The sequence below is a fragment of the Dromaius novaehollandiae genome, chromosome 2 (assembly GCF_036370855.1).
Source record: "Dromaius novaehollandiae isolate bDroNov1 chromosome 2, bDroNov1.hap1, whole genome shotgun sequence".
Classification (NCBI taxonomy): Eukaryota; Metazoa; Chordata; class Aves; order Casuariiformes; family Dromaiidae; genus Dromaius; species Dromaius novaehollandiae.
In genome coordinates, this window is record NC_088099.1 from 164,935,352 (window position 1) to 164,955,390 (window position 20,039).

General features: G+C 38.6%; 1 protein-coding gene across 4 annotated transcripts in view; it reads right to left on the reverse strand.

The window, feature by feature from the left end:
- Window positions 1-20,039, reverse strand: part of TRAPPC9 (trafficking protein particle complex subunit 9) — a 455,157-nt gene that overhangs the window by 366,330 nt on the left and 68,788 nt on the right. For all 4 annotated transcript variants that reach the window (XM_064507900.1, XM_064507899.1, XM_064507902.1 and 1 more), the window contains 3 exons: window positions 17,202-17,334; window positions 12,358-12,521; window positions 2,787-2,939 (listed from right to left, as the gene is read on the reverse strand). In XM_064507900.1, the coding sequence (XP_064363970.1) occupies window positions 2,787-2,939; window positions 12,358-12,521; window positions 17,202-17,334 (450 nt within the window). The remainder of the gene's footprint in view (window positions 1-2,786; window positions 2,940-12,357; window positions 12,522-17,201; window positions 17,335-20,039) is intronic.

A 20,039-nucleotide genomic window follows, 5' to 3' on the forward strand; every position in this document is an offset into this window, starting at 1 on the left:
AAAAAAATGATCCTAACCTCACACGGGAAATGATGGGCTCTCAGGGGATAATTACCAGTCAGGAGCAAGATCTTGGAGCTATGGGTTCATAGCCTCACAAAACTACCAACTCCATGCTCAGCAATGGCCAAAAGAGCAACCTCTAAGTTGTGCATTATTGTAAGGAAAGTCACAGAGAACAAAACAAGGAATATCTTTAGGTCACCGCAGAAATCCATAGGTCCCCCACCTCTCCAGGATTGCATACAGCCTCTCTCAAGGGTATAGAACGGAAAAAAAGATTCAAAAGGGACAAGAAGGCTGATCAAATGTCCCTGATATGGAAACAGTGCCTTACAGCTAAGCTAGTTAGGAATCTTCAGCCCACCTGCAGAGGTGGTATGAGGAGATGTACCAAACCACGAGGGTAGGTTAGAGTTGTAGACGATGGGTTGTTAGCTGTTTGCTGCAACACAAGAACTAAGGGGTATTAGGCCCAGAGCTGATAAAAGAAGTAATTAGTTGCGGATCTTCTCGTCTCAGGATGTTGCGCAGGGCTCAAGGGAGAGACTGGAAAATTTTATGAAAGAGAAAGCCATGGAGAACGACTAACTACAGAGAAACCGCAACAGGTTCAGGAAGTCCCTGAGCTGATGACAGTTGGGAGTCCACAAGCATTAAAGGAAAGTAGCACATATGCTCACGACTCTCCCTATAGTCTCCCCTAGACGTCTGATCTTAGCCACTATTACAGCCAGGATATTGCACTAGAGGGATATTTGATCTGATCCTGTATAGTCACTTGTGTGTTTTTGCTTCCTTTAATCTAGAAGGACATCTAACATTTTTCTTTAGCAGACAGTATACATCAGCACACAAAAATTACATCAGCAGTTCTGACTGATGACTTAATTTACCTTCCAATTGAATAACTATCATCAGAAACATCTGTAATTTATCCTTTTTGTGCTTTGTTCCAATTGCAAACAGCGTAAAAGGAAGCAATTTCAGCATCAAATTAAAAGAGATCAAAGTAACAGACAACCTACTATGGGCATTATTTTTAAAAGACAACAGTATTCTCATCATCATTGTAAATCTAGTCTTTAAAGGAAAAGGTACCATAGCTACCATATAATTAAAAGTCATGTCGTAGCAGTCACTGGCTTTTCGAGCTGTTCACATGAGCATCTTAGCTACTTCTTTAGAAAGTACTAGATACTTGTGAAGTGCTTGTGAAATCTAAAATCTACGTAGGAAAGTTACAGAAACAACTAAAACAGGCAATGTACGCAGCATTTCTATTAATGCTTTCAAAGTACACACAGTACATGTCGTCCAATGATACCAGCAGTCAGATCTGTCTCCCCTCATTCTGGGAATCTGTTGCACAAATTCGTGTTGTATGGAATTACTCAATCATTTCCGGTCAAGGGCATTTCTCAAAGCCTCAGTTTCTTGACATCTGTGTTTTCATAACAATATCAAAGCATCTTACTCCCCCTTTCCAGCTTTTTGAAAAAGTTCTAACCATCAAGTTCAGGAAGAAAAGTTAAAAAAATAACATAAAAAACATAAATCTACTATCAAGGCTAAAAATCTGTATTTTTAGTTTAAAATTAGAAAAACATCTCCATGCTTCAAAGCCAGTCTCAAGCTTTCCCTCTCACTATTTCCACTGAATCTTCTTTAAAAAGCTGTAGCATAATAATAATACAGAAATGAAGTCCTTGAAAATAAAGTTTAGTGCAGCAAAACCGTAGGTATCCTGCAGTTAAGCCCTAAAATATTTTGATAATTTATGTATTTTACATGAGGGAAGTTTAAAAAATAAGTCATCTTTCAATCCTTACTAACAATTAATATAATTTCACCCTAAATGAATTTGCAAGATAATTCACAGAACTCGGTCCTATTCACTTTGAATAAGCTATGCATATAATTGTTTGGTGTATTTTTCCATACTGAAATTTTTTTATGTTTTAAAAATTAATTATATCAATTATGCATACCTGCAATTAGATTCTGGGAAAGAGTCCAAATTATAATTATAATATGTTTTTATTTATTAAAATACATGAATATCTTGTTTTCTCCAGTTAATTCAATTAGCGTAACTAACTCTGCTAGCTGGAAAAAAAATGAAGACCTAAAATACACAGAGTACAGCAAATACTCTGTAAGATTTTGTGTTCTAACAAAGAAGAAATCCTTAGCACAAGTATTTGATACCTGTAATTCTGGATAATTCTGGTACAAGCAAGCATTGTTCTTTTTTTGATTCAAAAGAAACTATGAGTTTAACAACATGAAACTTTTTAAACATTATAAATATTACAGGGATTATGCCTTGTGTTTCAGTGTGTCACTTCTAGCAAAATTCTGGAAGCCAGCCTTGATTAAGAATTCTACAATATTAGATAATTGATTAATTAACTTAACATTCATTTCTCTTTGACACCCGCTGGTGTTTGCAAACTTTATTTTTCTTTGTTTTCATAAGATAAAGGCACCACAACACGTTAAAAATGATCCCTCTGTCAAGAAAGATTTAAAAGTGTATCAGGGCAACATCTCATGATGAGAAAGTTTGGCAAAACTCTCATGTCCAAAGCTGTCACAAGAATTCAGTCTTCCACCCATACATCTCACTGAAGAGCTGTGCCTTTACATTACAAGATACAAATATGAAAACATATAGCCACATCGCACACCATATTTAAAACAGAACGGCATGACAACTCGACATATGTGCTTCTCAGAAGTAAATACAATACTCCTAACCAAGAAGGAATTCAAAAACTCACCGTCATTGAGATCTTGCAGAAGGTTTTCTTGGCAGGAAAAGTCCAGCTTCACTTTAATGTTTACTGTAAATGTTGCAATCTTCCCAGGTCTTAGAGGAAATTGGGAGAGGGTATCTTCTAGATTCCAACTCAAGAAGTCACCATACAGCTTCTCTATATTAAAAAAATAAGCAAATATTTCATGAGCACAACAACTGTGTTAAGAATGTTTAATTTTATTACTGTTACACCAACTATTAACTGATTTGTCATTTTCTGTTTAAATTCTAAGGCATTTAGAATTAACGCATTAAAATGGATTTAACAGTAGCAAGACATAATAGATGTTACTGACGTTTGCCTGAAAACATGCTGATCACGAAGCTCAAAATATCAATTTAACTCAACAACACTACCAGAAAAAAATATTTGACAATAGGTAGCATGAAATATATGCTCTGAATACTCAAGAATATAGCCTTACGGGGAACTAAAAGTTCATATAGTTTTGAAAGAGACAGTCTCCTGATCAGGAAATGGCACACGCATGCAAACACCATCTCTTCAAAACATTACACCGAAATAAGTCAGTTAGAACTCTGACGTAGCTGAAACATCATAAGGTAGTTACTTATTGAGCATAGGAGAAAACTAGGAAGACTATTCCCTTTCAGATTTTATTAAACAAAGTTCTTTCTCAAAACTGAGATGCAGAAATATGTATACTAGACCCAAATATTAAGGATGCTGCCAGACAGGATTAGTTGCATTAAAAGATATTTGCATCATAAATTATTTATCATTGCTCTGTGTGAGAAATGACATCTGTCGTTATTAGTTCCTTTCTCCTACACCTGAAGTGCCAAAAAGTATATTGAGGAAAACATCCATTATTTATTGTTCATGAATAGATTGAGATATTTACCCAGTTACTCAATATCCTTAGTACTCCAATAACATCAAAAAGGTCTAGTCTGAAGTAAAGAAGAGCAGAGAATGCTAAGTCCATTTCAACAAAAAAGGATGTTGTATTAGTTATGTGCTATTTCAAACTTGAAGTACATCAAAAACTAAAGTAACGGGCATTTAAGTACCTTCAGCAAAAGCAATCAGTGATATTCTATTAATTTCATTTAAGAGAAAGTAAAAACTTTTAGAATGACAAAACAGGTTGTTAAATGCTAGAATGATACAGCAACAGAGTAACTTTTTCCTGAATTAATACTACTTCAGACACGAAACAGACACAAGAAATATTTGCTAATATCTTATTTCTTTAATGCACTTCAAGAAAGATCCTGGGTAAAAAAATCACTTAATCTCTCAGTGCTTCACTTTTAATCCATAAATTCATTAATATTTGCAAGACTGTACAATGATGAGCACTGCAGAAGTCTATTAATACATCAAGTAAATGTGATGTTTTGACTGGAAGCATCCTAAAAAGATATTTATTAATTTATAACGATATATATCATTGCTAAGAATACTAAAGGAGTCTTCTAAAGGCTCATTTAATCACAATTTCAGCATTGCTTTGCATACAACGGCAATGACAAAGTCCCAGATCTCATCCCTGCCCCATACCAGCCTACTGTATTGTTTATGGGCATTGCTGAACCTTTCAAAAAACTTCATCTGTGTGTAAGAAAATGGGGTAGGAAGATTGCCTCAACAAATATAAAGTAGAATTAAGGATCTTTCAAAGAAAACAATTAGAATTCCTGCTCAAAATTTATTAATTTGCCCAGAAACAACTGCATTTACAGAAAGAAAAACAAGTGAACAATTTTCCATTTAATTTCCATTAAATGATAACTGTATTTCCTGAGGTGTATCTTTCTCACAGACCAGTTATTGCCTTGTTACTCTACACTCCAAATCAATATAATGGACTTCTCTGTAAGAATGAAGATGAGATAAAAATAAAAATTCCTGCTAATAATTCGGTTTCATTAAAGTCATCTCCACCTCCCCTACTGACTTAGCTGTGACCACAGCATTCTGATTTTCTTTTATTTTCAAGAAAAGAAGAAGGAAGTTTAACAAGTACAACAATCTCTATCCCCTTCTCCTGATGAGTAAAGACATCATAGTATGCTAAAGGGATTATTTTTCCTCAGTGCGAGCAAAGGGGAATGACATAAAACAGTATAACTCCAGTGTGAGGAACAAATTGTTTCCAAAATGTAATTTCATCAAGTGGGAGATTTATTTGAAGACACTACAAGTGAAAAGACTACCTGAGTGAGAACAACATATGTCATATGAAAGTTTACCCACAATTTAACTTCAGGTTCCCTCTTAACAGAATTTAGGGTCTGTAGAACAACTGCTCTTAGAACCATTAGCTCTTTGCACAAAGCAACTCCATGGAATCATAGATATTTTGAGATCACAAGAACCATTCCTCAATTCTTCTCAAACTTAGGATCCTAAGCAGATCTGCTTCTTTGCTGTGTCTCTTTTCAGATGGTTCATTTTCCTAATCATCTCCCATTCAAAAGATGCACTCAATGTAGATACATCTATAAAATTCTTTATTGAAATTATTTGACTTTTTGACATATAAATTTACATGGATATTAGAGATATTATGAGGAGTCATAATTAACTATTTTTGCCTTCCAATCACCACAAGTGCATGTGTTATGTAGAATAAGCCATAATATGACCACCTACCATTTTTCCTAAATTACTTGCTTTTAAAATAACCAACTGACAAACAAAACCATGTAAAATGAGAAATCTAAGAATTGCTTATCTTATATATGAACAAATTCAAATTAGACTAGTAATGTGTATTTAGTATTTGGTACATTAGAACACTAATATTTCAATTGCATATACTACAAAGGTGTAGAATTTATGGACTATCAAGATTTTTATTTCCTCCTTGTCTTTGTAAGATGCCTTATATAACAACAGTGTAGACAAAGACATTTCTTTAATAACTGTGTTGAAGGCTAACAGCGTTAAGTTGCTTTGCAAGTTAAATCCACCACTTGATCAGATCCATTTCCCAGACATTTCTTGACTAGATTTCAAATTCATTTAGGACAGTAGTAATGTCAATGGCAAGGAACTCAAAAGGACCTCATGAAACCAAGCAAGTAGGCAAGAGGATGGACTTCAATATACATAAATGTAAAGTAATGCAGCTAAGGAAAAAAAACTGAGCCATGCCTAAATTATGCGGGACATGGAAGTGGCAGTTACAGCTCCAGAAAGAAACCCTGGAGTCACCACTGACAGTCCTCTGGAATCACCGGCATAGCGTGCAGCAGCAGCCAAGAAAAAAGCCCAACAAAATGTTCGTCACCATTGCAAAAGGTACTGAGAACAAGACAAAGTGGATCTAAAACCTTGGTGCACTCATGTCACAAGTGGTGTTTGCAGTTCTGGTCTCTGCACTGCAAGGAGGACATACTGGGGTTAGAGACAGTCCAGAGAAGGGCAATTAAAATGATCAAGGGGGCGAAGCAGTTGCCATGTGAGAAGAAACTAAAACATGCTGGGATCCTTCAGTTTGGAGAGAAGGCTGAGTGGGGAAAGATGGCTCAGGTTTACAAAATCACAAGGTGGCACACAAGCTGAATGCAGAACTGTTACTCACTAAATCCCATGGTATGAGAACTGGGAGCACTTTATAAAAACAGTAGATCAGATTAAAACAGAGACAGTACTTCTCTATCCAGCCAGTAGAGAACTTCTGGAAACTGTTGCTGCAGAAGGCAGAAGCAGGCAGTAGCAGCAGCTTCAAAACGGGATTAGACAAATTCATGGGCAAGTCCACCGAGGGCTACTAAGAAGGACTAGGCAGGGATGTACAACTATGGATGCTGAGGAAGCACAACAGAAACAGACTCCAAAACTGAGATTTGCATATTCTCCCTTAATAGCATCCCCTAATGTCACTGGGAATACCGGACTAGACAGACTGTCAGTCCTAGTAGGCCATTTCTTAAGTTCTTGTGCCTTTTTCTTTCTGTGGGAGAATGGGACAGGATGAAACTGAATCTTCTATTAACTGCAACACTAAGTGCACATCTGCAGACAGTGCAAACAATGTAAAGCATCAGAGAAACTGTATAGCATTCTGACCACAACTGTGAATTTCTGACAAGCACACATTTAAGAGGAATCACAGGAAGACAGAAAGATGTAGTTTAGCCTGGAGGCCCAGAGACTAACAAACAGCATTAGAAGCAATTTAATTAAAACACTTGAAGAGGAGGGGAAAAGGGTTTAAAAGGTAGGGGAAAAAAAGAAACAATGTAGAAATTAAAAAAGGGACAGAATACAGCTGAACGGAGAAGACTGGATAGAACACAGCCAAAACAAATGCTGCTTCTCAAGTTGAATAGCTGAAAGAATAGAATGGCAAGAGCATTTCCCAACCAGCACAGAGGGATAAGACCAAAATACCTCACATGCTATTGTATCTCTGAACACAACACGCACATATGTACACTGAATGCACATATGATCAGATACCTGAAGATAGAAATCTGAAGTATATGTTTCATGAAGATTTGTGTCAACCAGTGCAGGCAAAAAGTTAGAGTCAGCTGAGAAACCCTGATAGCAAAACCACGGCAGGTAGGGCTGGGGCAGGATTACCAACACTTTTCTTTTTCATATCATGACAGGGACCTTGGCACTAACTGGAGGAAAGCCTGAGTGCTTTCAGAACTCCGTATCAAACATAACCCAACTCCAATTCAAAACACTGTTGTTTGTTGTTAACAAACGTAAGCAGATTTATTCCAGGATATTCACAGTCCTTAAAAATCAGTTACCCAGACCTGAGAGTGGATCTCTTATTCATGGTCTGGACATGGTTAAACAGCTGAGACTGCCAACAAATATGTTCAAAGACCATGGAAAGAATACAGCTAGACAGGTGAATTAATTTCTCTCTGTTTAAATTCCAGAGGTCAATCGCTTCTAAGAAAGATCAATGAGGTTTCGCTTCATCATCCAAGCTGATGCTCACTACCAGAACCTTAACAACCTGCAAGCCTGGTAAAAACACCTGGCACATTCTTCTCATGTTTGAATACATCATTGGGAAACTTGCCCCGGGTGGACCAGATGCCCAGGCTGTCAAAGCTTTTAAAGTTGAAAAGTCAAAGAACTGCAGCCGAAGAAAACAGAACTGGAGAGAGTTTGAAGACCTGATCCCCAGAGGATCTCATTAACAAGATGTCGAAAACCAACGCCAGAGAAGTGAGTTCCCCCAAGAAAAGTGACTGACTAGCCAACATCTGGAGCACAGAGTAATGAAGGAGGAGGTCAGGTCATTGCACTGCAACAGCAAACACCATCCAGTATACTACAACAGCAAGCGAGAATGGTTGCCATTTACAGCATTCATCTTTGCTCCCCAGAAACAGAAGGTGAGGACATGGGATTCAGACAGGCACGCACGCAACAGCTGCACAAGACTCATGAGGGACTGCCAAGACCAAAAGAACCACAGCATGTCAAACTAAGGATGACTGCAAGCTCCCTGTATTTGGCCTAAATTGGGCAACAACTTCTCATGGGCTCCCAAGGTGATGGGGAGGCTGTGGTTATGGCAGGTGAAGATGCATAACAGATCTCAAGAAAACCTTAAATACTTTAAATCACAGCCATGTTTCAGCTGAGAAGTAGTAACGAACATCTGAGACACAACCTCCTCAGGTACTACAGACGGTTCATAAGCAAGTGTCTGCTTTTGCTCTTAACTTGATATATTATATCATCATGGTACATAATATCAAGTTAACAGCTTGTGTTACTATTAGACATGGCTTAAACTAGTATCCACATTTTCCACACATGCAATATTTTCAGCCTACAGAACATATTCACTGACCAAACTGAGTTGCTGACATTTCCAATTTCTCGTTCTCTGTTAATCACTAGAACCCTGTTTTCTTGCACTGTATGGTGAGTCCATCTTTATGCATTTGTGTCATTTACAGTAATCACTACACTAAAATGGAAGACAGAGTCCATTAAAAAAAGGCAAACTCTTTGCGGCACCTACACGCAATTACATAACATAATTACTGCATGGTTAATGTGGACTACTGGTTCTTTTTACCATGGGGTCTGACTATTTTTTCTCCTCTGCTGGGAAGGACCTAGGAGTCCTGGTGAACACAAAGCAAAACATAAGTCAGCGGCATGCCCTGGTAGCAATGAAAGCAAACTGTGTCCTAGGCTGCATCAGCAAGAGTATGGCCAGCAGACAAAGCAATGCAATTATTTCCTATTTCCTGATTTCCCTTCTGTGATGGAATGACTGGCTGAGTAGATGAGGGGAGAACAGTGGATGTTGTCCACCTTGACTTCAGGAAGGCTTTTGACACTGTCTCCCATTACATCCTCATAGGCAAGCTCAGGAAGGGCAGGCTAGATGAGTGGACAGTGAGGTGCATTGAGAACTGGCTGAATGGCAGAGCTCAGAGGGTTGTGATCAGTGGTGCAGAGTCTAGATGGGGGCCTGTAGCTAGTGGTGCCCCCAGGGTCCATTCTTGTGGACCCAGTGGGTCCAGTCTTGTTCAACTTATTCATCAGTGACCTGGATGAAGGGACAGAGTGCACCCTCAGCAAGTTTGCTGATGATACAAAACTGGGAGGAGTGGCTGATACACCAGAGGGCTGTGCTGCCATTCAGAGGGACCTCAACAGGCGAGATGGAGAGATGGGCAGAGAGGAACCTCATGAAGTTCAACAACGGGAAGTGCAGGGTCCTTCACCTAGGGAGGAATAACCCCATGCACCAGGACAGGTTGGGGGCTGCCTGCTGGAAAGCAGCTCTATGGAGAAGGACCTGGGGGTCCTGGTGGACAACAAGTTGACCATGAGCCAGTAATGTGCTTTTCTGGCCCAGAAGGTCACAACAGCATCTGCACTGGAAGAGCATTGCCAGCAGGTCGAGGGAGGTGATTCCCCCTCTCTACTCAGCCCTGGTGAGGCCACATCTGCAGTATTTTGGGCTCCCCAATACAAGAGAGACATGGACAGACTGGAGCGAGTCTAGCAGAGGGCTACTAAGATGAATAAGGGACTGGAGCATCTCTCATGTGAGGAAAGGCTGAGAGAGCTGGGCCTGTTTAGCCTGGAGAGGAGAAGGCTGCAGAGGGGGAATCTTATCAGTGTGTATAAGGTATCTGAAGGGAGGGTGTAGAGAGGATGGGGCCAAACTCTTCTCAGTGGTGTCCAGTGATAGGACAGGGGGGTCAGGGCACAAACTGAAACACAGGAAGCTCTGTCTGAACATGAGGAAAAACTTCTTCGCTGTGAGTATGACTGAGCACTGGAACAAGTTGTCCAGAGGGGTTGTGTAGTCTCCGTCCTTGGAGATACTCAACACCCGCCTGGACACAATCCTGGGCAATGTGCTGTAGGTGACCCTGCTTGAGCAAGGGGGTTGGACTAGATGATCTCCAGAGGTCCCTGCAAACCTCAACCATTCTGTGATTTTGTGATATTTCACTCTATTTGGCACTTGTTAGACCACACCTGGAATACTGTGTCCAGTTTTGGTCCACCCAGACCAAGACAGACCCTGAAGTACTGGAGGGCCACTAAAATTATTAGAGAGTGGGAGAACTTGGTATACGAAGACAGGTTGAAGAAACTGGGTTTGTTCAGTTCAGATAAGATAATGCTCAGGGGAAATCCCAGCTCTCCCTAGCCGTACAGAAAAGCTATTACAGACGAGATGGACATACTCTATGCACAAGGATGCATGGTGACCAGACAAGAAGCAGTGGACACAAATTGCTTCAGGGGAAATTCTGTCTGGATATAAGAAAAAAAATCTTCACCATGAGAAAAATGAAACATTGGAATAGGCTGCCCAGAGAAGTGGTTGAATTTCCTTCTCTGGATATCTTCAAGAATCAACTTGACAGGACCGTGGATAACCTAATCTGAAGCCTTGCTTTTAAAGGAAGGTTGGGTAAGATGATCTCCAGATGTCTCTTCCAATCTATACTTTTTTGTGATTGTATGATTCTCACAACAGGCATTTTTCAATACATGCAATACACAAACATATTTTCTGAAGCTGGTACACTAACACAAACATCATTTCTGACTTCTCAAAACTCAGTCTCATTCCTGTTTTTCAGAAAAGGTGATTTGTGCTGCATTTTTTAATAAAGGTATACCTATTCTTTTTAGTCATTCATCAGAACTTTTTCCTGATAAAGACAATTATTATCATGCTTAATAGCATCTAAAAGACTGTCAAATACACTAGGAGGGTGCGTTATAAAGATTTTCTATAGAGAAAGAACATGAAAGGATGAAGTAAAATTAAAGTTTTACTGAAGTTACAGCTGAATGTGTCAACTTTTCTCCTTTTTCTCCCACCCTATTTCTTAAAATATAATTTTTAGTTATAATTATAACTTTTAATTGTGCCAGTTACGATAGCTGGAAAGTTGAAAAGGATCTCTTTTCCAAAATTCTGAACCAAGTTTAACAGCATAGTGTTATGTACCAGGAGTCTCATTAACACCTTTGATTCAGGGGCCCACATTTTTCACCATTTAATACATGTGCTGCATTTGGTCTTTCCATTATATACATACAGCACCTAGCATATTAGGAGCACCTTGAAATTATTAAAATAAAAATAGCAACTCATTATACTTTTCAGCTTTTAAAATTAGTCTTGCGAACAAGTCTCAGACAGAAAATCTATTCTTAGATGACTGGCAACTCCTATTCTCTCAAGTTGAGAGAAGAGGATACTCTATTGAAAAAAGAAATTGTGAGCTTGAATACTCAAAACGAACAAAAATCACCAGGTATCACGTTGCACTTTAACACTCTAGCACTGACAGAAGAAAAACCTACAATAAAATATGGTATTTTCAGAGTAAGTAAAAATTATCTTGCTTGTCACCAGCAATTCTTCTGTTATTATCGTTTTTATAACAATGCCTCACAGGACAAACCAAAAATGATAAAACACATCAAAAAACAAAACTGAGCTTCACCCTACAGACTACATTTTAATGTTAATATATACAGCGTATCTTAGAAGAAATAAGTGAAAGCTGGAGAAATATGTACTGTAATTCTTTACCTTCAATTACTCTTTTAATCTTAATAATAGCTTATTTTCTTCATTGCCTTGTTTTTTAGTGTTTTATCCTACTTTTCTTATTGCTACCTGATTGAGAGAGAAGTAGGCTTATTTACTTCCACTCTCTCCTCTATACATTAGCGTTAATGATTATTTATTTAATTAACTAATCACCGTATTTAAGCATACGGAGAAAATAGTTTAGATCCAAGATTCCTGCTTTATTACCTTAGGATTTTTTTTTAAGTGACATTAAAGTGAAATCTAGATTTCCAAAAAACTGGTGACCCTTTAACACACAAATGTTTCTATATTTTCTTTCTATGTTTTCTTATATCCTCTTTCATTTCCATGTTTCTACAAATATAATCAAACTTAAGAGTGATCACAATATTTATTCAAAACTCCCTCAATTTAAGCTTATAACAAGTAGTCCCCCTTTTATCAAAGAAAAAGGGATCATTATTTCTAAATATATATCAGCATACATACCCTTAGTGTTGACTGTTTTTGCTGTGACCTCTAGTTTCTCCAAAGGTTCTGTTCCAATATTTTCTAACTTAATGATAAGCTGTTGGGTCTCTCCATTGTAAAGCTGGACAGACACATTAGTGGAGATTTCATCCCCTGAAGAAGGCTGAAGCGTATGAGCAGACCTGCAGAGAGCGATAAATATGTAAACCAAATATTACGAAAAACACGTCAAAAGCTTATTCAAGTCATTATATTCCATCAACCACTCTTCCAAGATTGACCAGCTACTGCTCTACAATCTTGCAAGATATTAGATATCACTTTCCATTCTAACTTTAGCTAGGACCATTTTTTTAGAGCTATCGAGGACAAAGTTAATATGTTATGCGTAAGATAATTCAGATTTCAAACAATATAAAATATGTATTTCTAACTGTGAGAGCTTATTAAAAATTACTGCCAAAACTATAATAAATTTAATTATTTTAATAGTCCATTTGAATATTTAAATGCATTTATTTAAATGAATGTCAGGAGTTTGATTTTAAAATAACAAATGTGTCAAATCTGTCAATTTTTGAAATAGCAGATATGCACAGGCCTATGACAGCACATGGATAAAGCAGAATTGAGCAATAACCTTGAACTTTGCCAGGAGGAAGTAATATGGGAGCTTGGAGAGTGCAGTTTTAGTGGAGAGCGGAGGGCATAACCCTTATAGGAGTGGATCCTGGAAGAAAATCACTGAGCGAAAGGTGAAATAGCGAATATAAACGAACTATTTAAGGAACCTGAATGAGGGAAGAAGGATTGCAGAACAAGACAGATGGGCAGAGGTTCAATTTCTGACCGTATTTTTCATGCTATTGCAAAGTGGCCAGACGGGATCAAGGATACAAGGGCAAAAGCTACCGAGATTAATGACTGATAAATTAGTTGTCAATCCCCTGTTCAGTAACTTCTCTTCGCAGGTATTTTTGCTAGCCGACCTCTCTTAATGTACTACAAGATAAGCACTCTCCACAAACAAGTATCACAGCAGAGTCTTAGTCTTTCAGAAAGTGTCTTTGACAACAAATACATAAAATACACATTTTTTTGATCATTTAAATCTTGCTGTGGTATATCCTTGTCATTACAACACTCTGAAGTATGGGCATTTGGAAAGGCAATGGGAGAGGAAAGAGGGAATTTCTTTTTTCCCTCTGTACCGAGACAAAAACATGGAGGAATTGCATACTAACAAACGAAAAGAATGGCTATTTTGACTGTTTCAATGTACATATGAAACCTGAGTTGAAGCTAATTCAGCATATGCATCCTTTGCTGTAAGAGATCTTCTCATACTGAGCACTGCCTCACTTCTTATCTGTCCAAGTATTATAGCCCCATAGCTCAGTAATATAGTATTGCCTTTGCTAGCTGGGAGCCACAGGCTTCACTCTGACCTTGGAAGACCTTGGGACTGAGGCTTCTTGGGCTCCCTTTGAACTGGTCCTGCTCTGCCTGCAACTTGGTTTTGACTTAGTTTAGCTGTAGCAGCAATTTTTCTTCTGACCAGCGGGCTATGCCTAATTTGTTTTACTCTTCTTTATCTTTGTATGGGGCAACCATAGTTTTATACAGATAGTAGTGTCAAGTAGCAGGTCTGTGTAGAATGTAATGATTATAATGTAATGATGTAGCGAAGGGAAATACAGGCCCCAAGGCAGAGGCCTTGAGAAGTGGAGACACCAGATGCAGCACAGAGGAGTACTGGCAAGGGATGACAAGAGATGAGGCACAGGGTTGGCACCGGAGACCCCATGGCTATAAACAACTCACCAATGGTCAGTTAAAGAAAAGCAGATGGAGCTGACAAAACCTGTTTTCAGGGGATAACAAAGTGAAAAAAAGAGCAAGTACCTAACATACGAAAAATGCACCATATTTGGTAAGTCTGGATGTAACATGGAGCTGCATACCAGTGAGGAAAGAGCAAGGTGTAGCAGCCTGATAGGAAACAGAAAAATGACCTCGGGGTATCCTGGAGTAATGAACACAAGAGACCATCAACGTTATATTCCTCCCAGCAAAGGAATCCAGATGCTGACGACTCACTGTAACACCACAACCAGACTGAAGAGACCAACCTGAGGACCCAGAGGAGCAGCGGAAGGATAAGCATGACACCAGGAAAATGGGTAGAAATTTGGTAGTGTGTCTGTAATAATTTTATGCGTATTATTATTAGCGATTCTTTCTCTGTATGAAGCATTCTTTTTCCTGTCTTTCTCCTCCTTCTTCTGTAGTAATTACATCTGGACTAATGATGATCCCGAATTAGATAGTAAAGATACAAACAAAAAATTCTTGGCTTTATACATAAGGTACATTTCCTCTTTGCCCATAAACAAGACCTCAGGCATAGCAGCATTGCTGCATTAGAAAGTACTCATCAAGAAAGCAACCTAGAATGCCTGCTGCATTGTCATGCAGTTTCAAAAATTTGCAGTTGCTGCGGAAATAACCAATTTCTATCCAAGTTTATCCATATTAGAAATCGTCCATAGTTTTATCTATATAGTATTTGCAGTTCTGCCAAGACAAAGTCATTGTCTTCACGCTGTTTTCCTATCTTATGGGGTGTTACACTAACACTATGTTAATCCAGTGATAGATATCTTTGTATTTATATAAATATATATATACACACACAATATATATATTTATATTTTACATACATTTTTATATTTATATATATGTATATATTTAAAAACAACGTCATTCTCAATAAACAGCAAACTTCACTACAGCCTCTGCTGAACTGAGCTTATTAAAACTGACCTTCCATAATATAGTTAAATAAAATTTGTTTACATTTCTAAATAGACGTTGCAATATGCCTAGAAAGGCTTGGGATTATTATTGCCAATATCACTGGTACCCCAAAATTACTATTGTATCAGTCATTTATTGAAGAGACAGTAATGGTCTGTATGCTTTTAAGTAGCATAACCAGATAAACCTGGTCCTACAGACCAACACTTTTATCTCCAAAGAAGCGACCTAATACATACTGTATCCAGATTATTTCAAATACTTCAAAAATAAATAAATTTGATGAGAAGGAAGAAAAGTCAGCTCAGTCCCCACAAAGACAATCAGCAATAAAAGCTAACATGCTCTACCAGGAAAAGACTCCCTCTCACAAATACAACTTGAGACATCAAATGTTGGTAAGATGGGTGTCAGGAAAGCAGGTAAAGCAAATCAGCAAGATGCAAGGAGAGAAATCACATTCAGATTTCATCCTGTTGTCAGTATATCAAGAGGGTTCTTTTGTTCATTTCTTCACCTACATCTTTTAAAAGTACCCCATTCTCCAGAGCAGCCAAAGGATAGGAGAGCTGTATGAGCTAATTTGCTGATACTGTAGAGGCTGGGAGAAAGAGTAAGTGACAGACAGTAACCAAGGGGCTCTCCAGCATGCAGGAAGGTAGCCAGAACCATGTCTGGATTCCAAGGATGTCTTAGGAACTGAGAGTGAGAACTGAAACACAAGTATTTGAAGAGACTAAGAGTAAAGTTAACATCAGTGGAAAAGAAAATAAAGCTCTGATGCAACACAAATCTTGTGGATGCTCCACATTATCAGTTAAATGCTTAATCAGCATGTGGAAATATGGTCATTTAAGAATATTTGCAATTCCCTCTGTATTTCAAACTTACCATGTCTTTCAATATATATAACTTTGTCTATCCAATATTAATTTTGATAACAGCTAAATTACACAGACTGCCACATCTAGAAAAAATTTTATAGGGAATTTATGAACATGCACCTCAACTGCAGTGTTTTATTGCTGTCATATGGTCTTCATCAGGATATTACTTTTATATCTTTGTAATATGACACCATTAACATAGCCCACTCCACATCAGAAAAACAGAATGCAGTACGGAAAAATCAGAACCAAACTGATTGCTTTACTAAGTAAACCATATTGAGAATGCAACAAAAAATAGGTATATATATCCCCTAGGACAATTTAGGTAACCTAATTCGACAGTTTAAAACAATTCAGAAAGGTACATAAACATATAATTTCCGGAGTACTGTTTGGGGCTCCCCACTACAAAGAAAATACTGAAATATTACAGCAAGTCCAGAAGGGGGTTATCAAAATGGCTAGGGGGCTGGAACACATGAGAAGATCCAAAAGAGCTGAGTCTGTTCAGTTTGAGAAAGAGGAAGGCCTGAAGGAGATTTTTACTGCTGTCGTCAGCTACCTAAGGACAACACATGGCCGCACTCATTTTGGAGGTGCACAGTGACAAATGAGGACATGTTGCAAGAAGAGAAATTCTGATTACAAATTTTCACAGTGAAGATGGTCAGACATTGGAAAATATTCCCTCAAGGGGTGATGGAAACACTGCCCATAGAGATATTTAAAACTTGACTAGATAATGTCCTGAGCAACCTGAACTAACCTTAAAAGTCATATCTATTGTCAAAGGAGGCCCTGCTTTGAGCAAGGTCCTGGATCAGATGACCTCCAGAGGCTCCCCTTCCAATCCTACATTAATACATAAGGTTTTTTGTGTTTGTTTACTTCTACATTTTACAACCACCTAGCATTTATAGTATTCAGTCTTTTAAAAAGACATCTTTATTAAAGACCAACCAGTACGCTGCCTCAGTTAATTAGATCTCAATACATTTTCTACGAAATTCCAAGATTTCAACCAGTAAAACAAAAAACCCAAGCAAATATATGTTGCACGTTTCTAGTGTAGAAGTTAAAATTAAACTGTATTAATTTTATGCATGACAAACAATAGCAGAGACAGAATCGCCACTTTATTCAGGTTCTCACCTTGGAAGGGAGGTACTGATCTGCAGTCTTGGCAAAGCTGGAATGACTTCAACAGTACAGCCATTGGTCTTGACTCCTGGCAGATTGTCCAGCAGGCAGTCACTGAAGACTCCAAAAACTGAAGTGTGATACCCTGATTTTAGGGAGAAAACACCAGCATATTCTGAAATTATTTGGTTTTCTGACAGGTCTAAATGTACAGAAAGCTTAAATGTCAGATCTTGCCAGTATTTCCACTACCCAAACCACCACCTTCTCTACAGCAGAATCTTACTAAGACACGAAATTTAAAAAGATTTTCAATCCCATAAAAAATGATAATATTTATAAAAAACCCACATCATAGAAATAACATGCATCCTTGCTTTTATATTTATGACAGGAAAAATAAAAAATAGAGTCCAGGATTTCCACCACACTTGGTGGTAAGATTTCTATAATCACAAGTCACAGTGTACAGACCACCATTTTACAACAGCATGTCACCTAATCCACTGGTGTACACAAAACTTCTTATCCTTCAACATATGTTAAGAGTCACCCATTTCTTGTAAAAAATATTAATAGGAAACTGTATCCAGAAGCTTAAAAAAAAAAAAAAAAAACTCTAAAGCAAATGAATTGTCTAAAAAACAAAACAAAATAAAAAACCCACAGAACAAAATACACACACACTTTCACCCCTGTGAAAGGCAGCTCATTCTTTGATTGTCACATTATGATGTTTTACTAAAAGGTTACAGTCACTAAAGAAAACAGATGTTCTATTTAACAGGAAATTACGTCAACACTGACTCCTTACCCTTAATACTGGAGGTCTTAATACTTATTCCTTAATACTGGAGGACTGGAAGAGAGCGAATGTCAACACCATCTTTAAAAAGGGGAAGAAGGGGGATCCATAGAATTACAGCCCAGTCATCCTCACCTCGATCCCTGGGAAGGTGATGGAGCAGCTAATCCTGGATACTATTCCCAGACACATGAAGGACAAAAAGGTGATCGGGAGTAGTCAGCATGAATTTGCAAAGGGGAAAATCACGCTTATCCAACCTGATAGCCTTCTACGATGAGATGCCTGGCTTGGTGGATGAGGGAAGAGCAGGGGATGTTGTTTGCCTTGACTTTACCAAGGCTTTTGACACTGTCTCCCATAACATCTTCATAGACAAGCTGATGAAGTGTGGACTAGATAAGTGGTCAGTGAGCTGAACTGGAAACTAGCTGAACTGTCAGGCTCAGGGGATTGCAGTCAGCAGCTCAAAGTCCAGCTGGAGCCCAGTTACTAGTTGTGTCACCCAGGGATTGATACTGAGGCCCATACTGTTTAACATCCTCATTAACAACCTGGATGATGGGACACAGTGCACCCTCAGCAAGTCTGCAAACGATACAATGTTGGGAGAAGTGGCTGATACACCAGAGGGACCTCAGTGGGCTGCAGAAGCGAGCTGACAGGAACCTCATTAAGTTCAACAAAGGGAAATGCGACATCCTGCACTTGGGGAGACATAATCCTACAATACTACATTCTGAGGGCCCACTGGCAGCTTTGTAGAGAAGGCCATAGGGGTTCTGGGGGACACCAAGTTGCACAGGAGCCACCAATGTGCTCTTGTGGCCAAGAAGGCCAACGGTATCCTGGCTTGCATTAGGAAGAGCGTTGCCAGCCGGTCGAGGGAGGTGATTCCCCCCTCTACTCAGCCCTACTGAGGCCACATCTGGAGTGCTGTGTCCAGTTCTGGGCTCCCCAGTACAAGAGAGACATGGACAGACTGGAGCAAGTCTAGCGGAGGATTGGAGCATCTCTCATACAAGAAGAGGCTGAGAGAGCTGGGACTGTTCAGCTGGGAGAAGAAAAGGCTCAGGGTGAACTTATCAATGTGTATAAACATCTGATGGGAGGATGTCATGAGGATGGGGCCAGCCTATTTTCAGTGGCGCCCAGAGACAGGACGAGAGGGAACAGGCACAAACTGAAAAACAGGGAATTCCACTTGAACACAAGAAAACACTTCTTCACTGTGGGGGTGGTGGAACCCTGGAACAGGTTGCCCAGAGAGGTTGTGGAGTCTCCGTCCTTGGAGATAATCAAAAGCCATCTGGACACAGTGCTGGGCAACCTGCTCTAGGTGACCTTGCTTGAGTAGGGAGGGTTGGACCAAAATATCTCCAGAGGTCCCTTCCAACCCCAACCATTCTGTAATACATACAACCTATATCCAAAGGAAAATTTATTGTTTGATACTCTAGTGTCAAAAAAGCAGGCACAAAGAGACAATTCACTGACATGCTTCTTTACTGAAAAAAATAAAGATTTTCTGTGAATTCACTGATAGGGTAAAGAAGAACAATTACCAGAAATTTTCCAGAAAAAAACCTGTCCAGTACTAGTGAAAAACTTGTCTTTACTACATGTGCCTAGCATAGCCTCACAATATTCACATTAATACATGAATAACAGCCAAATGCAGAAATCAATTCCTCTACTTGTAATACTTTTTAGTATGTGAAACTAAAAGCAGACAACTACATCACAAATGTTATTGAGTGCTTTGATGCTATTCTGAATTTACCAAAATACTTCATGAAGGAAAAACAAATGGAGAATGGCATTATGAGCAGAGAGAAAAGCATTTAAGAAAAACTCAGTCTGAACAAAATTTTTTCAGGTTCAGAGCCCTCTTGTTTTGGTGTTGAACTTTATTAAAATGGTGCTTTTCCTGCAATTCTATACTCCAGGAATATCTACTTAAACTTATACATCAGTATTATGCTTCAATACTACTTCTTGTTACATCTGTCATCTTCGCATATACTGCCTTTTCAGAGAGACTG